This window comes from Anser brachyrhynchus, assembly GCF_964034855.1.
Source record: "Anser brachyrhynchus genome assembly, chromosome: 8".
NCBI lineage: Eukaryota > Metazoa > Chordata > Aves > Anseriformes > Anatidae > Anser > Anser brachyrhynchus.
Window position 1 is genome coordinate 30,331,758 of NC_137702.1, and position 20,631 is coordinate 30,352,388.

Here is a 20,631-nt window from a genome sequence, read left to right on the forward strand (position 1 = left end):
TGAAGTTATGCTAAAATACTGTAGTTGTTTTGGTTTTGCGTAACAATGTAAAAAAGTGTTGTATGATTTAAGATTCTTCAAACTTATTTTTGGAACTTTTAATTTAAATTTTAGTATTTTCTGTTTTCTTTCTACAGAATCTTCTGGCTTTAAATCCCCGAACACAGACTCATGCAGCTCTTTATTCAACTGCAGCGAAGAAACAAGGCAAGAAGCATTGGAAAAGGAATTCTGACAAAAGCTGTTCAGTAAGTAGACATTTATTATTGCATCTGGAATATGCAAGAAATTATTGAGAGTAAATTCTCTGTTGTATGAGAAATTCAGGTTTGAGTTTCCCATGTTCAGTGACCAACTTTGTCTCCCAGTTCTGTTCCTGTAGACGAAAAGTTACTTTGCAAGCAGTGTTTTACTTCCTCAAAACCAGTACATGCCATACATTTTCCTTTTTTGGTGATTTGCTAGGTCCTTGGTGCAACTTGTTCCCCTTTTGTTATGGAGCCAGATTAGTCTGAAGTATCAGTCAGTATCACATCCGGCTCAGGGCTGGCCACTGTCTTGGGGCAGCCAGCATCTGCTGCCTCTTACGTGCTCTGCAGGGCTGCTGCCCACTTGCTCCTTTTGTTTCTTATTTTCCAAGGGTAATGCTGGGTAGAGTAGCACTTTGCTATCTTTTCAGAGACTTCTAAAGGTACTATTATTTCAGTGCAGAAATAGGGAAACAATACACATCTTATATACATATGTATGTGTATATATAGCTACATATATATACACACTATATATACATAAACATGTATAGACATTACAAATAAATACATAAAACTGGGGTTAAAACATGATTATGGATTTTAGCTTGTGTGTGTTTATTTTTCAGGAAATAGATGTTTTTAGAATATATATTTTTCCTTATAAACTGTCTATGATCTTCAATATTTCTACCATTAAATATGGCCTTTTTCTTTCTAGATATTTAGATTCCTAGTCTGTGTGATATTTGACTAAACCTATCAGACTTTGTTGTCTCTTTGATCACTCATCTGATTAGAAGGTCTGTAGTGTTTTTACCATCCTCCTACAGATTATGTTAGATAATCCTCTAAATTCAGAGGACTTCTAAGTAGAGTATTACTTTTTCATCTGTAAAATGTTTCCCTCATGGGTACGGAGTTATGGTGTCTTTTAATACTGTTACCAAAACACCTTCTGTCACTAACTAGAGTGTCAACTATTGAACCTAAATTTTCATTTTTATTTTTTTTAATAGAAGTTTCTCGGTTTCTCTCAGAATTAAGGAATCCAGTATGACCAACAAATATTTGCATGGAAGAGCAACCCAGGGCGTAGACATAGTATTCTAGTGATACTCTGTTAATGATAGTTTCCTTTGTACATCAATTAGAAGAATCTCTCTTACTATAGCTGACACTTCTATTTTCTTATTTATTAGCTTAGATATTGTTGTAATAACTGGAAACTAATATAGTTTCAGTCTGTTCAGAACAGGGATGACTTTATTTTGATGTCTAATGCAGCTACTGCCCACAACTGTACATCTATATGGCATAGGTAGTTGAGCTGCTCAGTAAGCGGCTCCCGGACAGCTACAGTTTACATACTTAAGTTTTCAGGCATCCTGATATCAATACTGGGCTGTAAACTCTTGTGTTTTCAGAAACTTTGATAGGAGGCCTAGATATCCGTGTAGCAGGGCTGGCAGATACCTTTTCAGCTGTTCCACTGGAAATTATTGTAGTTAGCTGAAGCTCCTATTATAGCATACACATATGTATCTTACTGATGAGTGTGTTAATACATGTTTTCTAAAGCTTTTAGCCTTTAAGATCACTATTATCTCTGAGCTTTCTCTATTTTATCTTTGTATTCAAATCATAACATTTTGGTATTTGAAGGTTTATCTAGTTAATTGTGAAAATGCATAGCTTTCCAGAAGCTGTCTCTCTTCCCACGTTCCTGCTGCTAGTTGCGTGTACCTCATGGTGTCTCAAATGTTCTTGGGGTCCCAAGACCTGACATTGTTGGGCTGTGCAAACAGAACTGATTTCAAGTTCATAGCTAGTTTGTGTGCCTCAGCTGAATTTTCCACTGAAAGATCTTCTAAATGTCCTCAAATATCACAGGATGATATTTTTGCATAGGTTTGCAATCTAATAATCAACCTGGTCCTAGAATTCTGCATTATTGCATGGAGATCTGTGGTGTCATTGGGACCCTGCACTGCCAGACATCTGTTTGTATGTTGTATCTTACAGAGTTAAAGTTCAGAGATGACCAAAATGTTATATCTGTGTATGTATATCACACACCTTCATCACATTATGTGAATTGCCTGGTAGAAATGTCACATTTAGTTTGCAAGTGCTAAGAAACATAAAATGCCAGGAGAAATAGTAAGAGAGTAGTCCTTATTTCTAGGTCAGTAAGGGTCCTACTTTTTATAAATCTCAAACTTCTCTCTACTTAGAAATATGTAGTTGATTTTTGCTGTGCAAGATTTACTATGCAGCTTATCATTCTGACAGAGAAGCCCCACAAAACTCTAAAATCAAACCTAATCATTTGTCTGGTATCCTATTATATAAAGGTCATTAGGAAAAAGTGAGAAACTTTTTATATTCTCCAAATCATTGTTGATGAATAGGTGAAAACAAAGTGATAGAAGCCTTTCCTAGCATTCTTAAAATAAGAAAACTGATGTAGGAAAGAATACATAGAGCATATTTTTTGTCTTATGGTCTAAAACGCCACTGGCAGTAACTGATAGGCTTGTTAATGAACAGGTCAAACTCTATTGGAAGTCCATAGGAGGAAGTACACTTGTTTGCATTTCCTTCAAATCGGAATTGGGTTTTAGTTTTGGATTCTTTTGAAACTGGACTAATGCTGTCTTTGCAGAATTACTGTTGGAGGGAAGGTGGGAGTATGAAAATACAGAACTAATTAAATTAACAGCCTTCCAAAACTCTGAACAAAAGCTACATCTGCTGAGGCATACACACAGTGACTTTGTAATGTCTAATATACTTCCAGATGGCAGACTTAAATATTTCTTCAGAATAATTACACAAGTGAAATTTTAACTCCTACTCTGCTCTGAGACACATTTGCCCATTAAATGAATTCTGAAGTGGAAACTGAGTGTCAGTATCTTTCTTCAGCACTTTTAAAGGACAGTCTAGTTGTACTTTCAATGAGCGATATTGTTTATTTACTGTGTTTAGCAACCAAATTTTGCTGTAAAAATGATTTATTGCTGTAGATGCGTTATCAGTCAGCTTTTCTCCAGAAATTTTAACTCAGATTTAGATCAGAGTATGTGAAGTCATTATTGCTGAGTCACCCCTGGTGAGAGTGCTGCTAAACCTAAGCATTAACACATTAAGCATTTTGGTTTCTTCTGAGTCATGCTGGAAGGTGGTGTAAATAGATTCTACTAGTGTGTCTGGGGAAACAAACGTTTCTGTTGGTCAGAAGAAATTCAAGATAGAAAACTTTTGTGCTGCCGATACTAATAGGAGATCTTTGTCAAATTTAGGTCACATTAGATCATCAGTTTAATAGATTAAACCCAAGCAAAGAAATGAAGTGCAGATGCTGTGTGGACTTTGATTTCAGTGTTTCCTAGGTAATTCAGGATTGTTTCAAAAGTCCAAGGTATGCTTCTATTTATTGTTGCCGTCTCTCTATAATTCCATTTTTCTAGGTATTTTATCTTGCTAACTTTTGAATCGTAAACTAGCTGGGCACACGTGTTCATTTGCATTATACCCAGCAGACTAAAGTCATTGCTTATGAACAGGGTTTCTAAGTGTTCTGGGCCAAGTTCTGCTTTTATTTGTACACGTGCAGGTTTGTGGCTTTCATCTACTTGGGCAAATTTTATAAATTCACTTGTCAATGGATAATGCAGTAGGGTATTATATTCCAGCCTTTATTTTCTTGAAAGAAACTTTGGAGGTACCTATGGAGGGTAGGTGAGAAGTTGATATAAACCCACCTATGTATTCAGAATTTCTTCAGTTTCTGCATTTAGAAGCAATAGAAGTTGCTCTAGATGGAAGAGTTAGAAGTATTTCAACAAGAAAGATGAAAAGGAAATGGGGTTTAAATTGGTTTGTAGTTAATTGCCATAGCCTTTAACAGTATTGATTTTCTAGCAGTAGTAGTATTGTTCTTTGTCCTTACATTTGCTAAACCTGATCAACATTGTGCAACATGAGCCTTTCTTTCTGGAACAAAATCATTTTTAAGCTCAGCTGTTTCTTGCAGGGGCATAACTTTTGGGCACAACTCATTGTTCTATAGTTCTTTCCAGCCATCAAAGAAAACCAGATTCTTCACCTTGTCTTTTTCGTGCAACATGATGCAAATATCAAATTGGTCTGTGCTAACTATGGAGAGAGACCTCCAATTCATTGTAAGATGTAACAGTTAATGTTGCTCTTTAACTTTAGTGGACATGGTTACTCCCTTAAAACAGCAGTAATCAGGACCTGGCTAAAATTTTAAACTGCTTTTCACTTTGACAACATTTCTGTGGCTGTCACTTCTGTAAACAGTAAAAAGGAATTCATATTTAAAAGAAAGCTTATAAGGACTTCTTGCTGTACGAATTTCCGTACTTGCATAGAAAAAAAAATGTAAATGAGATAATTCTTTCTCATCTATAATCAGTTTGTTACTCCTAAGCATTCCCTTCTAGTCAGACGGAAAAATGCCATGTGATTTTTGTGCCCAATCACGTATCACAGTTACAGACTAATTAAGTTAGCAGTTCACAAATAACTGATGGCTGGAAGCAGAAATACTGCAAGTTGCAAACTAATGGATATGAAACCTGGTTCACCCAAAGCCTGAAATTGGGAACCTTAATAAATAAATACTTTCTCAGTGAATAATTTGGGCATTTCTAGACATGTATTGATGAAAGATGATATATTTATAAATAAAAAATAATACCATGTATTGTAAAACAGAGAACGGTCATTAAAGGAAATCAACTCAATTATCTTTATAATCTAAACGTATAGTTTACCTTTGCAAATATTTATTTTTGTCTTCATTGCATATGAATATGCAAGTTTAGCTCTTTTCTGAATGGATATACAATGGCAGATGTCTGTCTAATCGCTACTCTATTCAAACATTAATTGGTAGAACATATGTAGAATTCTACTAGTCTGAATAGGTATAGGATAGCAGCAGTCTTTTTAATCACATCACTATTCAAACCACTAATTGGTGTGATGATTAAGGGACATTAGAGGGAGCACTTTGACATCTGATTCTTTGAACTGATGTCTGCTCAGGCTGCACTGTATTCATTGTGGCCAGACTGATTTCTTAAATAAAATGCTCTGATTCCCAAATGTGGAAAATATTGCATTAGGATCTATTGAGGTGATTAGGGAATTTGAGAATGATTCTTTTATATAACCAGTGATTGACTGTATATGCGTAAACTATTCATATGAATAATACATGGGTTACTTTGAGTATCAGAAAGAGCTGAGAAGTAACATCAAGAGATTTTCTCTTTTCTCATAGTGTCAATAATTAAATATTAATACACATTTTAAAATGTACCAGTTTAATCATTTAGCAGTCAAATTCCTGCTCATGCATTTTTTAGATTAACTAATTACTCTGCATTTTCTTGTATCGATACCATATGCTGGCATTCGTAACCATTTCACTAGAATAAAGTGGTTTACATGTTTATATATGATAACACTTAACCTTGCTCTAAGAAATGTATACAATAATCCTTGAATTTTTTGTTTTAGTTTGTTGTAAGGTTTTTCTATTAGGATATCTCAATAGCTTCTAATTTGACCGACTGCTACAAATTAGCGCCTTTATACAAATTTTCAAGTTGTATCAAATTTTATATATTATCTGATGGCAACTTACTCCTAGTGCTTTTATAGTCATCTGCAAAAGGTTCCTTATTACCTTGTGGCTTTCCTGGAGTGCTGTGCAAAACCACCTCTGACCTTCCTCTGTTCCAAAGTCTTCAGGTTTGGTTTTCTTTGGGTTTATAGATAAGACTCCTCAGAAAGAACCTTCAATATAGTGTGTGTGAACTTCATATTCATGTAGTAGAAAGTGGTGGTTGGTCCAGTCTCTGGAGCTATGGTATTGCCATGTGGAAGCGTATTTGCTTTTAGCCTTTCTGGCTGTATTCCTGTTGCAGCAGTTCTGTCCATCTTCACAGGTCTGTGTGTTCATGTTTTTTGCAGTCACTTGTTCCACCTCCCACCTGTCCAGTTTTATCAGCAAGTATCTGCAACAATAACAGAGTAAAACTTTGTGTTCCTTTTTAATGCTGGGAACAGGAAAACAAGGGGTCAGAATTTCGGCCAGAAGTTGGATACATGTCAATCCAATGCTTTTGCAGATGGTACAGCACATTGTGGAATTGTTCAGTGTGTGAGGCAAAGAAATCATTTCATTCTACTCTGTGCCAGCTAGAAGAGTGAGAAGTCCCTAATATACCTTTATAATTGGGTTATACAAATATCTGTCAAGAAAGATCTAGCTTTGTTTTGTTTTATTGGAGGTAGCCTTGCACAGCACTCAGTGAGAGCCACAAGATAACAAGGAACCTTTTGCATATAATTAAAGAGGACTAGGGATAAGTTATCATTTTTGATAAATGCATTCCATTTTTCCACCAGGGGCTATAATTGCTATTTGCTCCCCCCTTTTGTAAAGGGAAGCATTATGCTGGTCTCTTCTGGCCCCTTGGAACCTCTAGTCTTCAGAGTCTGTCTGTGTAATTGATAGTGGTCTGTGGATTGCTTCATTTATTTCCTTGATGACTCAGTGATATGTGAACATCTCATGTTTTCGCTAAAAATAATACTTCTAGTAGTCATTATGGCTATACCATGCCATCTTCATAAAGAGAACAGAGAAGGCTGTGAATAATTCAGTTTACTCTGCATTGCTTGTTTGCTTTCCTTTCCTGTATTTAACCTGTACTTCTCTTTTTTTTCCTCCTTTTCATCTTTATAGAACCTTTTCCTTGTTATTTTTTTTCTTCCTTTGTTAACTGAGATTTGCTTAGTGCATTAGCTTTCTGATCTTATACCTACAGTGCCTTTGATGTTCATTTATACTTTAAAATATATATATATTTTTACACGTGTATACGTCAGTTTCCCGCTTTTACGATTTTGATATCCAGGCCATGGGGGAGAAATAGTATAATCATAAAGGTCTGAATGCTTTTTTCTTTGCTTTGCTCACAAATAGTTTTCCTTTGTGTGTTTAATTTAATCTCTGTTGGGGTCTGCCCTCTCCCTTGCTTTCCTTTACCAATCAGTATATCTTTCAAGAGACATACCAAGCTGATTCATGAGTCCATTGAAATCATATTTTCTGAAGTCCACTGTCCTCATTCTGTTACCTTCACAGCTTTCTAAGCTTAATGGTATCAGAGAGGTAAGTCATCGTAAGACACTGACTTTCTATATACAGCCTGGAATAACATAAATCCTAATAACGGTAAGGTGCAGGCATTCTTTGATGTGGTAACTGGCAAACTTTGTTAGTAATAGTCCTAAAATTTGACTTTAGCTCTTCTGATTTAAAATAGCCTCAATTTTTACTAATTCAGGTATCAAGCTGAAAGACTTTAGACATGAAGAGGGTAATAGAGTAGATAATCACAGAGCATAATGTTAGTCAAGCTTATTGAGTTAATTGAATGTAAATCCTGTAGAAGAATAAACCTTTTTTAATTTTTATTTTATTTTATTAGACAGAGAAGGTAACTTCAGATCTTTGAACTGAACTAATCTGCTCAAAGGCATGAATTATGAGAAGGTTGTTATTAATTCAACTATGTGAAAGTTATTTAGAATCTGCATCCCAACTTGTAAAGAAGAGTTTCAAACTAATCTGGAAAACAGCTTCAAAAAGTTTATTAAGAATATGAGAATAAGTAGAGGAGAAAAATGGGTAAAGCAGGAAATACAGAGGAAAAAATGAGAACTTTCAGAAGTAGAGTTACACCTGGCCAAGGAAATTAAAACAAATAGTAGAAGGTTATTCAGCAGTATAAAACATAGTAAAAGGTTCTAAAGCTATGTTAATTAAAAGAAATAAAAGAAAAAGGAAAAACAGTGTGAAGATAGGATTATACATTGTAGGTGTTGTCTAAAATCTTTGTAAATTTTTGTCCTAGTTTCAATATAATGGGAGAGGTGGCCAATGGGCAAACAAGTTCAGAAATTGAAAGTACCCCAGACAGGACAGAGAAAAACTTGGAAAGTTTCATCATTGAAGTGAAGGGGACAGAAAAATGTCCATAAAAGGAAAAAGGATCACAGAAAAAAAAAAAAAAGTGAAATTACAGGCCTAAGAGTAAGACTGTTAAATAAATCAAGCTATATGTTATAGCACTGGATTAAAGAATAGCCAACGAAGTTCTATATTTTAAAAGATGGAGAACTGATGGGCAAGTGTAACCCAAATTTGTCTTGTATCAGGAATGTGCAAAACTTCAAAAACAAGTTTTAAAGCAAAGATTTATTAAATTCATTAAATTAAATATAAGATGGAACGAGATATATTGGGCTTTATTGTTAGGGATAGATCATGACACACTGACAGGATTTTTTATTTTTTGCCAGTTAATAATGAAGTGTTGTCTGCTTGGATTAGAATAGTAACATAGATAAGGAACTGGCTTAAGGGAATTGTAGAGAGTAGTGCTGAAAAAGTTGCTTCTGGGCTTTTCGCAGAGCTTGTTGAAGGATCAGTCTTCAGCTTCATACCATTTAATATTTTCATTAATGAGCTTGACATAAATATTAGGAGCATGTGACATGAAAGTTGACAGACAATGTCAATACAGAAGGAACTAGAACATCATAGAAAAAGAACTATATGACACTGAAGTTTAGAATAATAATAATAAAAAGATACGAATAAATTTAATAGTGCATTTAGGAGACTGTACAGCCAAGGGCTTCAGGATAAGAACGACTAGAAGCTTAATGGTTGAAATTAAGAGAGAAGGTGATTTAGAAATACCAGCTGATTATAGGGTGGTTGTTCCATCAACTGGATAAGAACATGAAAAAGTCAAGTGCAGTGTCAGGGTAATCAGATCCACTGCTTCTGGTAGAGATAGGCAGAGAAAGTGCATTTTCATTCTCAGTCATCCGTATCAACTGTTAAAGTTATCAAGGGATTGGAAGTCCTATTTTTTGAGATGAGATTAGAGGAGAATTAGAAGAGTGTGGATAGTCTAGCAGAATAAAAATGTATACTGTTGTTCTCAAGGAACTATGAAATTGTTAATAATTTGGCAACATTAGCATAATGATGCAAAGATACTGTTTAGCTGTCAGTAAATAAAGTCTGGAAGAGAATAGGTTGCTAATGATCAGAGCAGTGAAACACCGTGCCAGGGCCTTTCAGTAGCAGTAGTGGGGACAAAACACCTCACTGCATGTACTGAAGATTACATGACATAACTGAATGTGAAAGCAAGAGAGCAAATCTGATCATTCAAGTTGTCACTTCCAGTCACTTATATGTTTTCACATTTTGGACCATAGGTGTCTGACATAGCATGCTCACAGTTATTGGATAGTCTTTCTCTGCCGATTGTTATCTGTTAAAAGGGGATATCTGTGGTATATAGGAGAATAAATTGCTTTTAAATCACTTCAGATACCAAAGTGATGAGCGCCATTGAAATGTTCATGGAAAAAATAGTTCTGCCTTCAAGTATGGTTTTGAATAGTGTGCAGTAAATAAGTAAATAATGTGCACACCGAGCACAAAAAGACTACACACTAAGCACAGAAGTTGCAAGGCTGTTGAGTAGGTGAACACTCTCCGTTCTGAGTTGGACAGCAATTCTGTGTAAAATAGCATATGGTCATATCATTTAAACCAGCGCTTTAATGCATATGTGCAAAGGGGCCAAATCAAGTTTTGAAAGAATATTCTTTTAAAGACATTTTTGAATTTATGTGCTTGACTTCACAGTGCCCATGTTTGCTTTATGGTGGCCTACATCACCAAGATTTCCTGTGTTCTCCAACCAGCTGTATGTACCCTTACTTCAGCCTTTAATTCCCACAAACACTACTGTAGGAATAAGATTAATAAACAGGGATCGTTACCTGAATATTAGTTTGTCCTAGCCTTACCTATGTGAGTCACTTGTGGTTTCTCCTTACTATTTAACAATTTATAGCTGAGTGATGCAGACTGATGCTGTTAAATGTCTTGCGAAAGCGTGTGTTCTGATGCCACCAATACTCTGCTGTGCAGGCATCAAACTGCTTTAAGGCTGATTGGGCCATATCAGAAATTCCCAAGTAATAACACCAGTTTTGATGCATTTCAGAAACATATATGTAAAATGAACATTTTCTCCATTCTTCATCACAAGTGGCTCAGCTAAATTATGCATTTATCTTCTGCTTTAACATTTCTTATTTCTAGACTCCCCTTCCAGGAGTCCTAATATCCTTAAAATTTTAGTCCCCGGGAAAAAGATTATTTCCATCCTGAAATTGGAAAGACTCTTTTCTTTCTAAGTTGCCATTGGCTGTTGGAAAGAGTTTTCCATACTGTGGAATAAACAGGAGTGTCAGGGAAGATGACTTCATATCTATCCATTTGAAACTTGGTGTAGCTGATGGTGAATCATCAATATTTTTTAAAGTATGGTCTTAATGAGCATTTGATTCTACCTTTTGAAGACTGAATGCCATAAACTTAAAAAACAAAACAAACAAACAAACAAAAAACTTAGCTTTCACATCTATCACATTTGAAGTTGAATGCCTTTTACAATTCCTCCTGTAAGCTCTAGGAACAAACTTCATTTCTTTAATAATTCCACTGTATTTTCAGATTTTATAATGCTTGGACCACTTCTCCCAACCTATACAAGCTGGAGGCTACTTACTGTCTTTTCTTAGGTGAAAAGCTTTCAGCAGCAACTTTGCAAGGCTGTAAGAAGTCAGAGAGTCTTAGCAACTAAAGCATTCCCAGTAACAGTCCAAGAGTTAGGTGAATTTGTCACAGATGTTATTTGTGTAAGAAATATTCACATTCTATTTGTCAAATACTGGCACAGTAGTAGTGTTACTGGTCAGTAGTAACATGTAAGCTGCTCGCATTTTGCATAGTGTGTGAGAAGGCAGGAGGCAGCACCCATCGCACTCCGCTGCAGCTCCTTGTGCTGTGGAAGCACAAGTGCTATTGTTGGTTCTTCCTCTGGAGTTTTTCTTTCTCATTTATATTTTTTTCTGCATTTATTTGCTACTGAATGGACAAACAGTAGGAGAAGGATCTTGCATATATTTGTAGCAATAAGTCCGAAAAACTCCGTTGCCACCAGGGCTCTAGAAAAGCTGTGGAGAGGTGCAGAGTGTTGCTAGGCAACAGTGCACCACCACAGATAGTATTTTTCTTTTAATTTATTTATTCGTCAGTTTGAGTGTGTCCTGCTTGGAGCCATTTGGGTAATAGTTAAGCAAGCACACAGAAATCAGAGAGCCGCAAGAGCAGAATAAAGGAATGCATTATTAAAAAATGGGAAAGGAAAAGCCATGACACAATGAAACAGACTGAGACATGAAATAATTAGTGAGGACCAGGGAAAAAAGTAAACAAATAAGGGGAAACAGAACAGTAGAGGAGAGGAAAAATCCAAGTAATGAAGAAAAAAAAAGGAAGAAAGGGTACTACTGAAGAAAAATTAAAAATTGAAAGCTCAAACAGTTCATACACAAGGGAAATGAGGAAACTGCTGCATAAGAATTAAAAATTAGAGGTAAAGATGACTTCAAGAAGAAAAAAAATTGGTGATTGTGTGTTGAAAGGATAATGATTTTTTGTTTCTATTTGCTTTGCAACTACCCTGTTCTGTCCTACAGCTGTACTTGCACAAATGCAAAAGTGGTAGTGATGCTCAGGAGCGGGGGACTGAGTCCAATATGTTTTGTAGAAAGGAAAAATACTTTATAATAAGACTTCCAGTGCTATTTAGAAAATACTGATTGGTGTAAGTTTGAAAATAGCACTTTCAAAACTAGTTTAGTGCTCTTTATTGTAAAATGTAGATGATTGCACTGAGGGTACCAGGTTAAGCTCTGGCTGCAGGGAGAGAGTGGGTTGTTCATGTTCTCCAAGTTAAACACATAAGCAGCGGCAAATCTGTCCTGTGCGGTGTTCTGGGAACTAAAATCCCTTTACTTGCAATAGTTGGACCCACTTCTAGACTTGAAAGTAGTATAGCCATGTGAGGAAAATGCTATGACAGAGCTAGCCCTGCTAAGAAAGCCAATTTATTAGCTCAAGAACTGTGCTACTTCACCCAGCTGTTCCATTTTATTTTGTCATGGGGAGTGTTATTTGTGGGACCTGAACCAGAGTCCTCCAAAGAGCACTTGTACCGAGGAGCTTTGCTCCAGGCTTCCTTTAGAATTTTGGCATCAGATGTCCTTGCTTCCTTGAGAATTGCTGAGGAGGGTCTTGTCTAGTGCTTCATGGCATGCTTGGTATTGCTCACCTCATCTTGAACACAACAATTTTTAAGACTGACAGGAAGGGGAATACAGCAGTCTGAGGTGTCTAAACGCAGGCCAGAAGCTTTTGGAGATGAAAGCTATTCAGGTGGTGACACAAAATCTTCTAAAGGGATAAAAACCTTACAAATAAGACTGTAAATGGAGCACAGAACTAGAAGAGAGCAGAGTGTAATACTTAGGTGTTGGATGCTCTGAGATATTAAATGGAACTGAGACCTGAGGATATATATTTATCCTGGATGTTTTCAAGTGATATGCAAATAAGCAGCATTACAGAAGCATTCTCCTAATACTCTTTCTAATGTTGACTATAAAAAGCACTTTTCAATGCCCTGTTGATGGATGTAGCTGTGTATAAACTGTGTGCTTCTGTGTATGGGAGAGTTCTCATTCATGTCACTTCCTACAGAAAAGAAACAGATACAGTTTATTCTTTTGTTTGAATCGGGAGAGTCTCAAGTTTATTAAAGATGCATGGTATCTTATTTGAAGAAAATTATGCTTATTTGAGAAATTTTTACTTAGTTTTTGATCATGTCTGTGTATCTGTAAATAGATGACAGAACAGATGGTGATGACTTTATAAGATCTGCAGCTAGTGTAATAGCCCTATACCTCTGATTTTCTGCCTAACTTCTGAGAGGTGAAAAAAAAATATTACAGCAACAGTGTTTATACTGTCCCGTTCTGTGTTTTTTTCTTTTTCCCAGACTTATCTTGCTGTCATTTTAGCAATGAGTGTAAGCTTTCATTTTGACTAAAAATTAAATTAGTTTGATGCATATTTAAAAATATGTAATTGTGTTGACTGTTAAAGAGTTTTGGTTCCCAGAAAAACAATTTGTTGGTTCTTTTTTCATACTTGTATATGAATTTCAGCTTCATGAGTGTGGTAGTGATGCTTCTATTGCTTTCCTTTGACTTCATATAAATTACGGAGACCATTGTCTTACTCTACATGTAGCCTGTAGTGTTACAGTAAGACCTTAGATACCAGTCAGTGATGAGGACAGTAAAGAATGCATACAAATGTATTAATCCTATAACTATTTTTAGGGAAATTTGAAGGAAAAAAAAAGGCAGTTTTTCCTCTGACTTAGTATTTTAGATTGTATTTAATACAAAATTTATTTCAATCCCTTGTTTTCCTGAATATGTCAGTTCTGTCTTTTGAATCTCAAATAAAATGGAGATAGAAGAGATTGTCACCTATCTTTTTTTCAGAGATGCATGCATTGTCAGCTCATGTGTCCTCTCATGACGTATCCTGCTGTCATCCACAGTTAGTTTGGAGTCAATGTGTAGTTGAAAACACAAGAGCTGAGGTAGCCTTTTGTTGGTGTTTATAACACAGTGTACAAATAAGCTTCAGATTACTACAAGTCAAATTGTTCTTCAGTTTCTCATGAGGAATGATAGTGATGGAAAAATCTGATATAAAATGCCAGCATGTAAGGCAACCACACCAGGGTCTTGCTACAAGGGTTATGCTGTGCTGGCTGCAGCCGTTTTCCTAATTCTTATGCCTTTGAGTCTGGTAGATGGTACTCAAGTAAACTTAATATTTCCATTTATTTCTCTGGGGAAATCTAGTCTCAATTTTATATTTGGCTTTGCCTGTGGTAAGTACCATCAACCGTCACATGAGGAAACTTGTTTCACTGCTATCAAAGTAATTTTTAATGCTGTAATGCTGATTTCTAGATAATACAGTAATCCAGAATAGAAGTGTATATACTCTACTTTCTTGGTGCTACACAAAATCAGAGGATAGGATCTTAATATTTTCTTGTCTAATTGTTACAGGTTTTTTTGTTTCTGTAACTGTCGATAAGATCTATAAGATTAGGAGAGGTGGCCCTTGGTAGGACCTTGCCTATTCAGTTTGCTTATTTAGGAAAGAGGTTATGCAAATCATGACAAATAGCTTATGCAGATAGGCCTCTGCATGAGTGGTTTTGAAAGTTGTCATGTTAATTTGTCGAGTATTGAGGTAACTGCAGGGAACTGTAGTGCATGATGAGCACAGAAACTCAAAATAAAATGTTTTATAGAGGAACCTTTGCAAAATACTGTTGTTCTCATCTTGTAAGAGATGAAAAGGGATCTTGGGCTGAGGAAGCAAGCCTGCTAACATGTGCATTGCTTTTATTTCCTTACATAGGGCTGGACTCTATCACTTCATGATGCTGTTTAAAATCTTTTTAACCTTATTTTTTGAAAAGCTTTTATATTCAATAATTCTGTAGCTATGGATGAAGAATAAGAGGGATCCTGTAAGTAGTCTCAAACATATTGGATTAATTCCTTAAGTTCTTGGTCATTCAGTTTCTAAAAAAAAAACAAAACACCAAAAACCACAAAACTGTGGGCTTCTGGGTATGTGTTTTTTCTTTATGCTCTTTGTTGAAGGTCAAGAACACAATCTGTTCCTTAGGAGTGGAGTTCTACCCACATTTTAAACATTCTTCTTTTTTTTCCATGTTATGAGCTCTGTAAATGTTAATTCTCAATGTGATTCTGGTCTTTACTTACATACTCTCATTTTATTTAATCTCAGTGAGTCAGGGGAACAATATTTGCTTAAGCAGAGTGAAGAATCCCAAGAGAAAAGCTAGGCTGAGGTACAGGAAAGTACTGGGAAGGAGCATAGCATTTGGGATATTTGTTTTCTTAATAAACCTTTTTTCAGTTCTATTTTCACTGTCAATTGAAAATAAGGTATTTAGAAATTACGTTAGACTGTGTGTAAAGAGACTGTGTCTCTTTACTTAGACTGCATGCCCTGAAAGAATCGTATTGTAAATTCATGCTCTGAGCCTTAGAGAGCTTGAGGATTCAACCGTCAAGAATGGGTCCCAGATAGTATCTTGAACAACAACTGTGAAGGCCCTCATGTGGTGCTCAGACCTTCCAGTGTGAAAAAGGCAGGACAGCAGCCTCATTAAAAAATAAAGTGTCTAGATGAAGTTCTTATCATATTCTAAGAGATGATGTGTATTGCTCTCTGCTACAGAGCCCAGTACCACACAGGGAAGCACTCTTAAGAGTGTCCTTTGGATGCAGAGGGACCTTATTGCTGGAAGCTTATTGCTAAGTCTTCCCATTGCTCTATTGATCAGATTTAATATTTGTTCTAGGAAGAGGAGGAAAAAAGTGGGAGAGGCAAGGGTTTTCTTTCTTGTTCTCAAAGTTTTCTGCCTTTTAAAGATGAATCATAAGGGGAGGAGCGTTATAAAATGTCCTGTTTAGTGGTATCACCTGCATTCTCTCCTTTTATTATTTCCAGCTGTGCCTCTGTCTTGCATATTGTTAGCTTTTTATTCTTTTTCTGAGTTCTTTGGTCTGTTATTCTTTGTGTGTGGTATGCTTGGTCCTTTCAGAATGTCTTTTCTCATCTTCCCCGTATCACTACTATCTGATGTGTTACCCATTGCCAAAACACGTGGTGTCTACATCTGCTCTGACAACAGCAGGTTGGATGCAAGCAAGATTCCATACCCTTGTGTGAACATGAAGGCTGTTATAAATTTGCCACTTGAAATTTGTGCGTGAAACAGCATGAAAGGGAAGTTAGCAGAATGCCAACTCATATCGGAAGAACTTTCACAGTCCCGGTAAAATTGCAAACTAAAGTGTTATGTATGTTTAACAAGTAATTAACTTTTATATAATTACCTGTCTTTGAGGATTATCTGCATCACTTTATAAACTGAGAGAACTATACAAATTCTAAAACTGTCTGCTTCCACTTCAGAATTCCCAGTTACATGGGCAATATTTCTGGTAATTGGTAACAAAAAGCGTACAGAGTTTCAGAAAATACCTCGTGCATTGGAGTTTCCCAGTATGAATCCTGTCTTACCAATACATTCTTGTTTGTGGGGAAAAAGTGTTATGTGTGAGTTTGCATGCACGCTATTTTTAGTGCCTTAAAAATAATTTTCCTCTAGATGAACTGAAAAGAAATAACATGCTTATGCTAATGAGGCATTGATTACAGCCACCCACGGTTCTACTTAATATATTTCTCTATTGATTTTTGTTTGATTACTAATACTTAGAACTGGTTTTCTGTTGGAAGTCTGCTATTTTTGGTGTATTGATATCTGCATTTCTCAAAGAGCCTGTCTGGCCAATGTGACTATCACATAATGAAAAAATTGTTACAACAAATGTTCATGTATTATGAATGACATGCTGTCAAATGTTATGTAAATACCTGAGGGCTCAATATAGTTTCTGCAGATATTAAGAATATATGCATGTTTTAAAAATACATATTTTTCATTTGTGAACAGCTGGTCAGGTACCAGTTTTAAGCTGCTTTTCCCTCTGTTTAGAATGAGAACCCCTTGAGAATGAGTCACAGCAAATGGAAAGGAGGAATTTAGTAGGTGGATATTGTTTAGATTGTAATATCTTGCAGATAGGATCAAACAATCCTTTTTCTTTCTTGTTTAATTTTTCAACAACGCTCTGTAGATAAAACAAATGCTGTTAACTCTTTGGCAAATGGCATCTGTTTTGTTTAGTTGCTCAATATGAAGATAGTTTAAGGGGGCTTCCTATATGAAATACAGCTATTGACTACTGAATAACTTTAATTTAAGCACCGACATTATAATAAATGCAATACATAAGTCATTTTACCCTATAGCAGATGGGTGCTTAAGTCTGCAAGAGAAGATCAATGGAACAATTTAGCTTTTTGTGTTGTTTCAGTGGAGAAAGACAGTCTGTTCCAGATCAAGAGAGGTCTGCTAAGAGTATTTAGGTTTTATTGTAATAAAGCGCAATGTTACATAAGTTCACATCAAAAGAAGTAGAAGTACTATTGCAAATTCATAGCAATTGTCTATTAGTCTGTTTTTAATAATTTTTCTTTTGCATGTAATCCTGTTTAATTAGATTATACTCTATCTGTTGTTTCAAGACTCCATAAACAGGAGTCTTATATACCAGCTGCCAGAGCAGGAGTTACTGTCTAAATGATATTCACAATGAGTATTTGGAAGGTTTACAATTATACCCTTGCTAATAAATTGTGCTATTTTCCCCAACAGTTTTAAGTGCTAATCTTCAGAAGGCATTTTAAAATTAGCTAAAATTCTGTCAAGAGATTTACAAAAATTGTTAGCATGAAGATAATTATGTCACAGTCCTTGGACTCCATCTCTGATTGTGTGCATAAATCAGAAAATGTCAGCTGTGTTTTCCCTTAATAATTATCCTTGCAGCAATATATTACAGTTTAGATTACTATTATAATGTTGCTTTAGGTTTATAAAACACAAGATAGTTGTTTCTAAAGTTTTCTACTGATGAAATGTATCAGATTTCCAGAATAGCAAGTGTTTATTGGTGCTAACACTTTATTTATCGATAAGGTCAATATGGAAATAATCACTCTACACTTTTTACACATGGACCTTTTTATGACCTAAAAGAAGTCAGCTTTTTTATTACAACTTTTTAAAAAAGGTGTCTGTTCTACAGTACGGACAATATTTTCAGAAGAGCAAGCTGATGTGTCCAGCTGTGTGGTGTGTGAGGGGATTATTTTTATTTTTTGGAAATCTGTCATAGCTACCTCTGAGGAGGTAGGTCGCAAACTGAAACATGGAGATGGCTATGTCCTTCAGAATTTGGACCAGCACTCCAAAATCTAGGTACAAGTACATTTAGCATACACATTTTAAAATTTGGCTGCAAAAACAGTAGAAAATTAAGACACTGTACTCTGTAGGAACCATTTTCATGGATTATAAAGAAAAATGGGATAAAAATTTTGGTTTAGCATTAGCACCAATAGTTGACATAAGCTTAACAGGTGAGAGTGATTCTAGCTTTTAAATGTTATATGTTCATTATGATTTTTATACAGAGGTCATTTTACAGTAAAAATGTAAGTTTTTTTAATAAATGTTTGGAAAAAAAATAAGCTTCCTAAGAAAATTTCCTAAATTCATGTGGAAGCAATGAATTTTAAGAATTCAGCAATCCTACTTACCTACAAACTTTTTTCATGGGGGAGAGAGAGGAAGAGGATATTTTAGGTAAGGCTTCTGATTTGGCAGCATAACAACTAGGGTAAGAGATCTACTCAACTTCAGTGTCACAGGCTGCCTTACAATAGGTCTTACACTGTTGTCAGATCAAAAGATTTTATTCCTCAACTATCTAGAAATGTGTGCAAGACATTATCTGTAATACTAACGCTTTTGAAAGTCTTAAGTGAAGTATTTCAGGATAGAGTGGAATGTGGCTTAATGTGATCCCACTCTTATTTGACTGGATGGAAGACTTACAGTTGATTTTGATGGAAATAGGACCACTTTTATCAGTACTGTATTGCAGAATGGGCAAATTTGGGTTTTGGTGTTCTCAAAACTATCTTAGGCCTGTCACAGCAGAGCAGATAGTGATGCTTTTGTGACTTAAGGAGATCCTCAGTGGTGATACCAGGTGGTAGACCAGTTTTGCTTTCTGAGTGTTGCATTTGACCCTCTAGACCAAATCAAGAATTGTTTTTCTAATGACTAAGTCAAGCAAAGAGGGCTTTTAAATCCAAGACAGAAACATATACAAGAAAGCTAAGCTGACAAGACTTGTTTTAAAAAAAATGTGACTTTGCTTTTTCCAGAATCCTAGAATTTTATTTAAAACTAGAGTGACTCTCTGTTTATATTTTCTAGTTATGTGAACTAGAGATAATGTGTTACTACAGCTAGTATCAAAGTGTAAAAGTCTTTTGAACTTGGTAGTTGCTAACTACCAAGTCATATATATATATATATATTTTTTTTTTGTTATAGAAGCTTTGTTCATTAATTTTCCTTCTTCCTCATCTTCATATATTCATCCTTCATCAATTCATCTTTCTTATTTCTGATTGCATGCCTCACCAGTATGCTGTGTGTAATGCCACAGATACTATGGATATCTAGGGTACATTGTCCTTTTTAACTAGTTATCACATAATTTTATTTAAGATCTCATACGATAAATAAGCCATTCATTTATATATCCAAACAGTTCCCTTGACTTTTTTGCTTCATTTAAAAACCTTAAGTATTTATTCTTTAAGAAGAAACACAGGATTTATTTTTTGTGGCTTTTTGACATGCATTGATAGTTTGACTTATGATGACCATGTCCCTAATCATATCTCTGCCTACTTATTTTTCATCCTGAACCTTCTCAAAGGTGATATTTAGTTTAGTGTCATACAGCACTATAGATCTGCCAACATCAATAGCATATGGAGTAATATATAATTATTCAACCACAGAGTTTCTAGACGCTATCTGTACCCACAGAAAATCAGAAAATCACTTCAGAAAATCACTTGGCAGTAAGACTCCAAAACCATTGTTAGTGTTTTGATTTTTCTACTTGAGCTGCTGCTAAAAAAAAAAAGGGGGGGGGGGGGGAAGAAACACACCTGGGAGTTTAATTGCTCATTATACTTAAATCTGCAAAGTATTATGGACCAAAACACGCTTTCCTGTGCAAGATGTATATAGATATTAACCTGGATGTTGTACTAAAGTTTCATCACTTTGTAGATGTATTCTTCAGAGTATTCTCTTGCTCAGTTTCATGCATATTGGTGGCCTTTCTCATAGACTGATATTCTTTTAGAGGGTCTAGAGATGTAGTGTGCAACCTGATACTCAGAGCTATGAAGAAGTAGCATGTATAGACCTGTAGCCATGCTTATATTTTGGTCTTTCAGACTTCTGTTCTCTTTTCATTGAGAGGATTGAATCCAACGTAAGTTTTGGATTACTGCAGCTCTAACTGGAAAGCAGTAGGTATAATCAATAGTTGCTTATTCTCCTGTTCAATATGTATGCAGTAAGTGATGATATTGTACTATGAGGTTATCTTCCTTTAGGTGTTTGTATCTGCCTCTGTTTTTGGTCATTTTTTGCCTAATGGCTTTCCAGCTACTGTACCTTGGATGAGAGCTGTTTGGCTTAAAGCAGCTGAGAAAGATAGACGTGATATTGTCCAGAAACAATTGGCAGAAGTG

At 35.5% G+C, this 20,631-nt stretch overlaps 1 protein-coding gene across 7 annotated transcripts in view; it reads left to right on the forward strand.

Moving 5' to 3' along the window:
• DPYD (dihydropyrimidine dehydrogenase) overlaps positions 1 to 20,631 on the forward strand; it is a 352,451-nt gene that overhangs the window by 32,824 nt on the left and 298,996 nt on the right. For all 7 annotated transcript variants that reach the window (XM_080603522.1, XM_080603523.1, XM_080603524.1 and 4 more), the window contains one exon: positions 138 to 248. Coding sequence is in view for 4 of the 7 variants with exons in the window: in XM_080603525.1 (XP_080459651.1) it covers positions 138 to 248 (111 nt within the window). In the remaining 3 variants the exon portion in view is untranslated. The remainder of the gene's footprint in view (positions 1 to 137; positions 249 to 20,631) is intronic.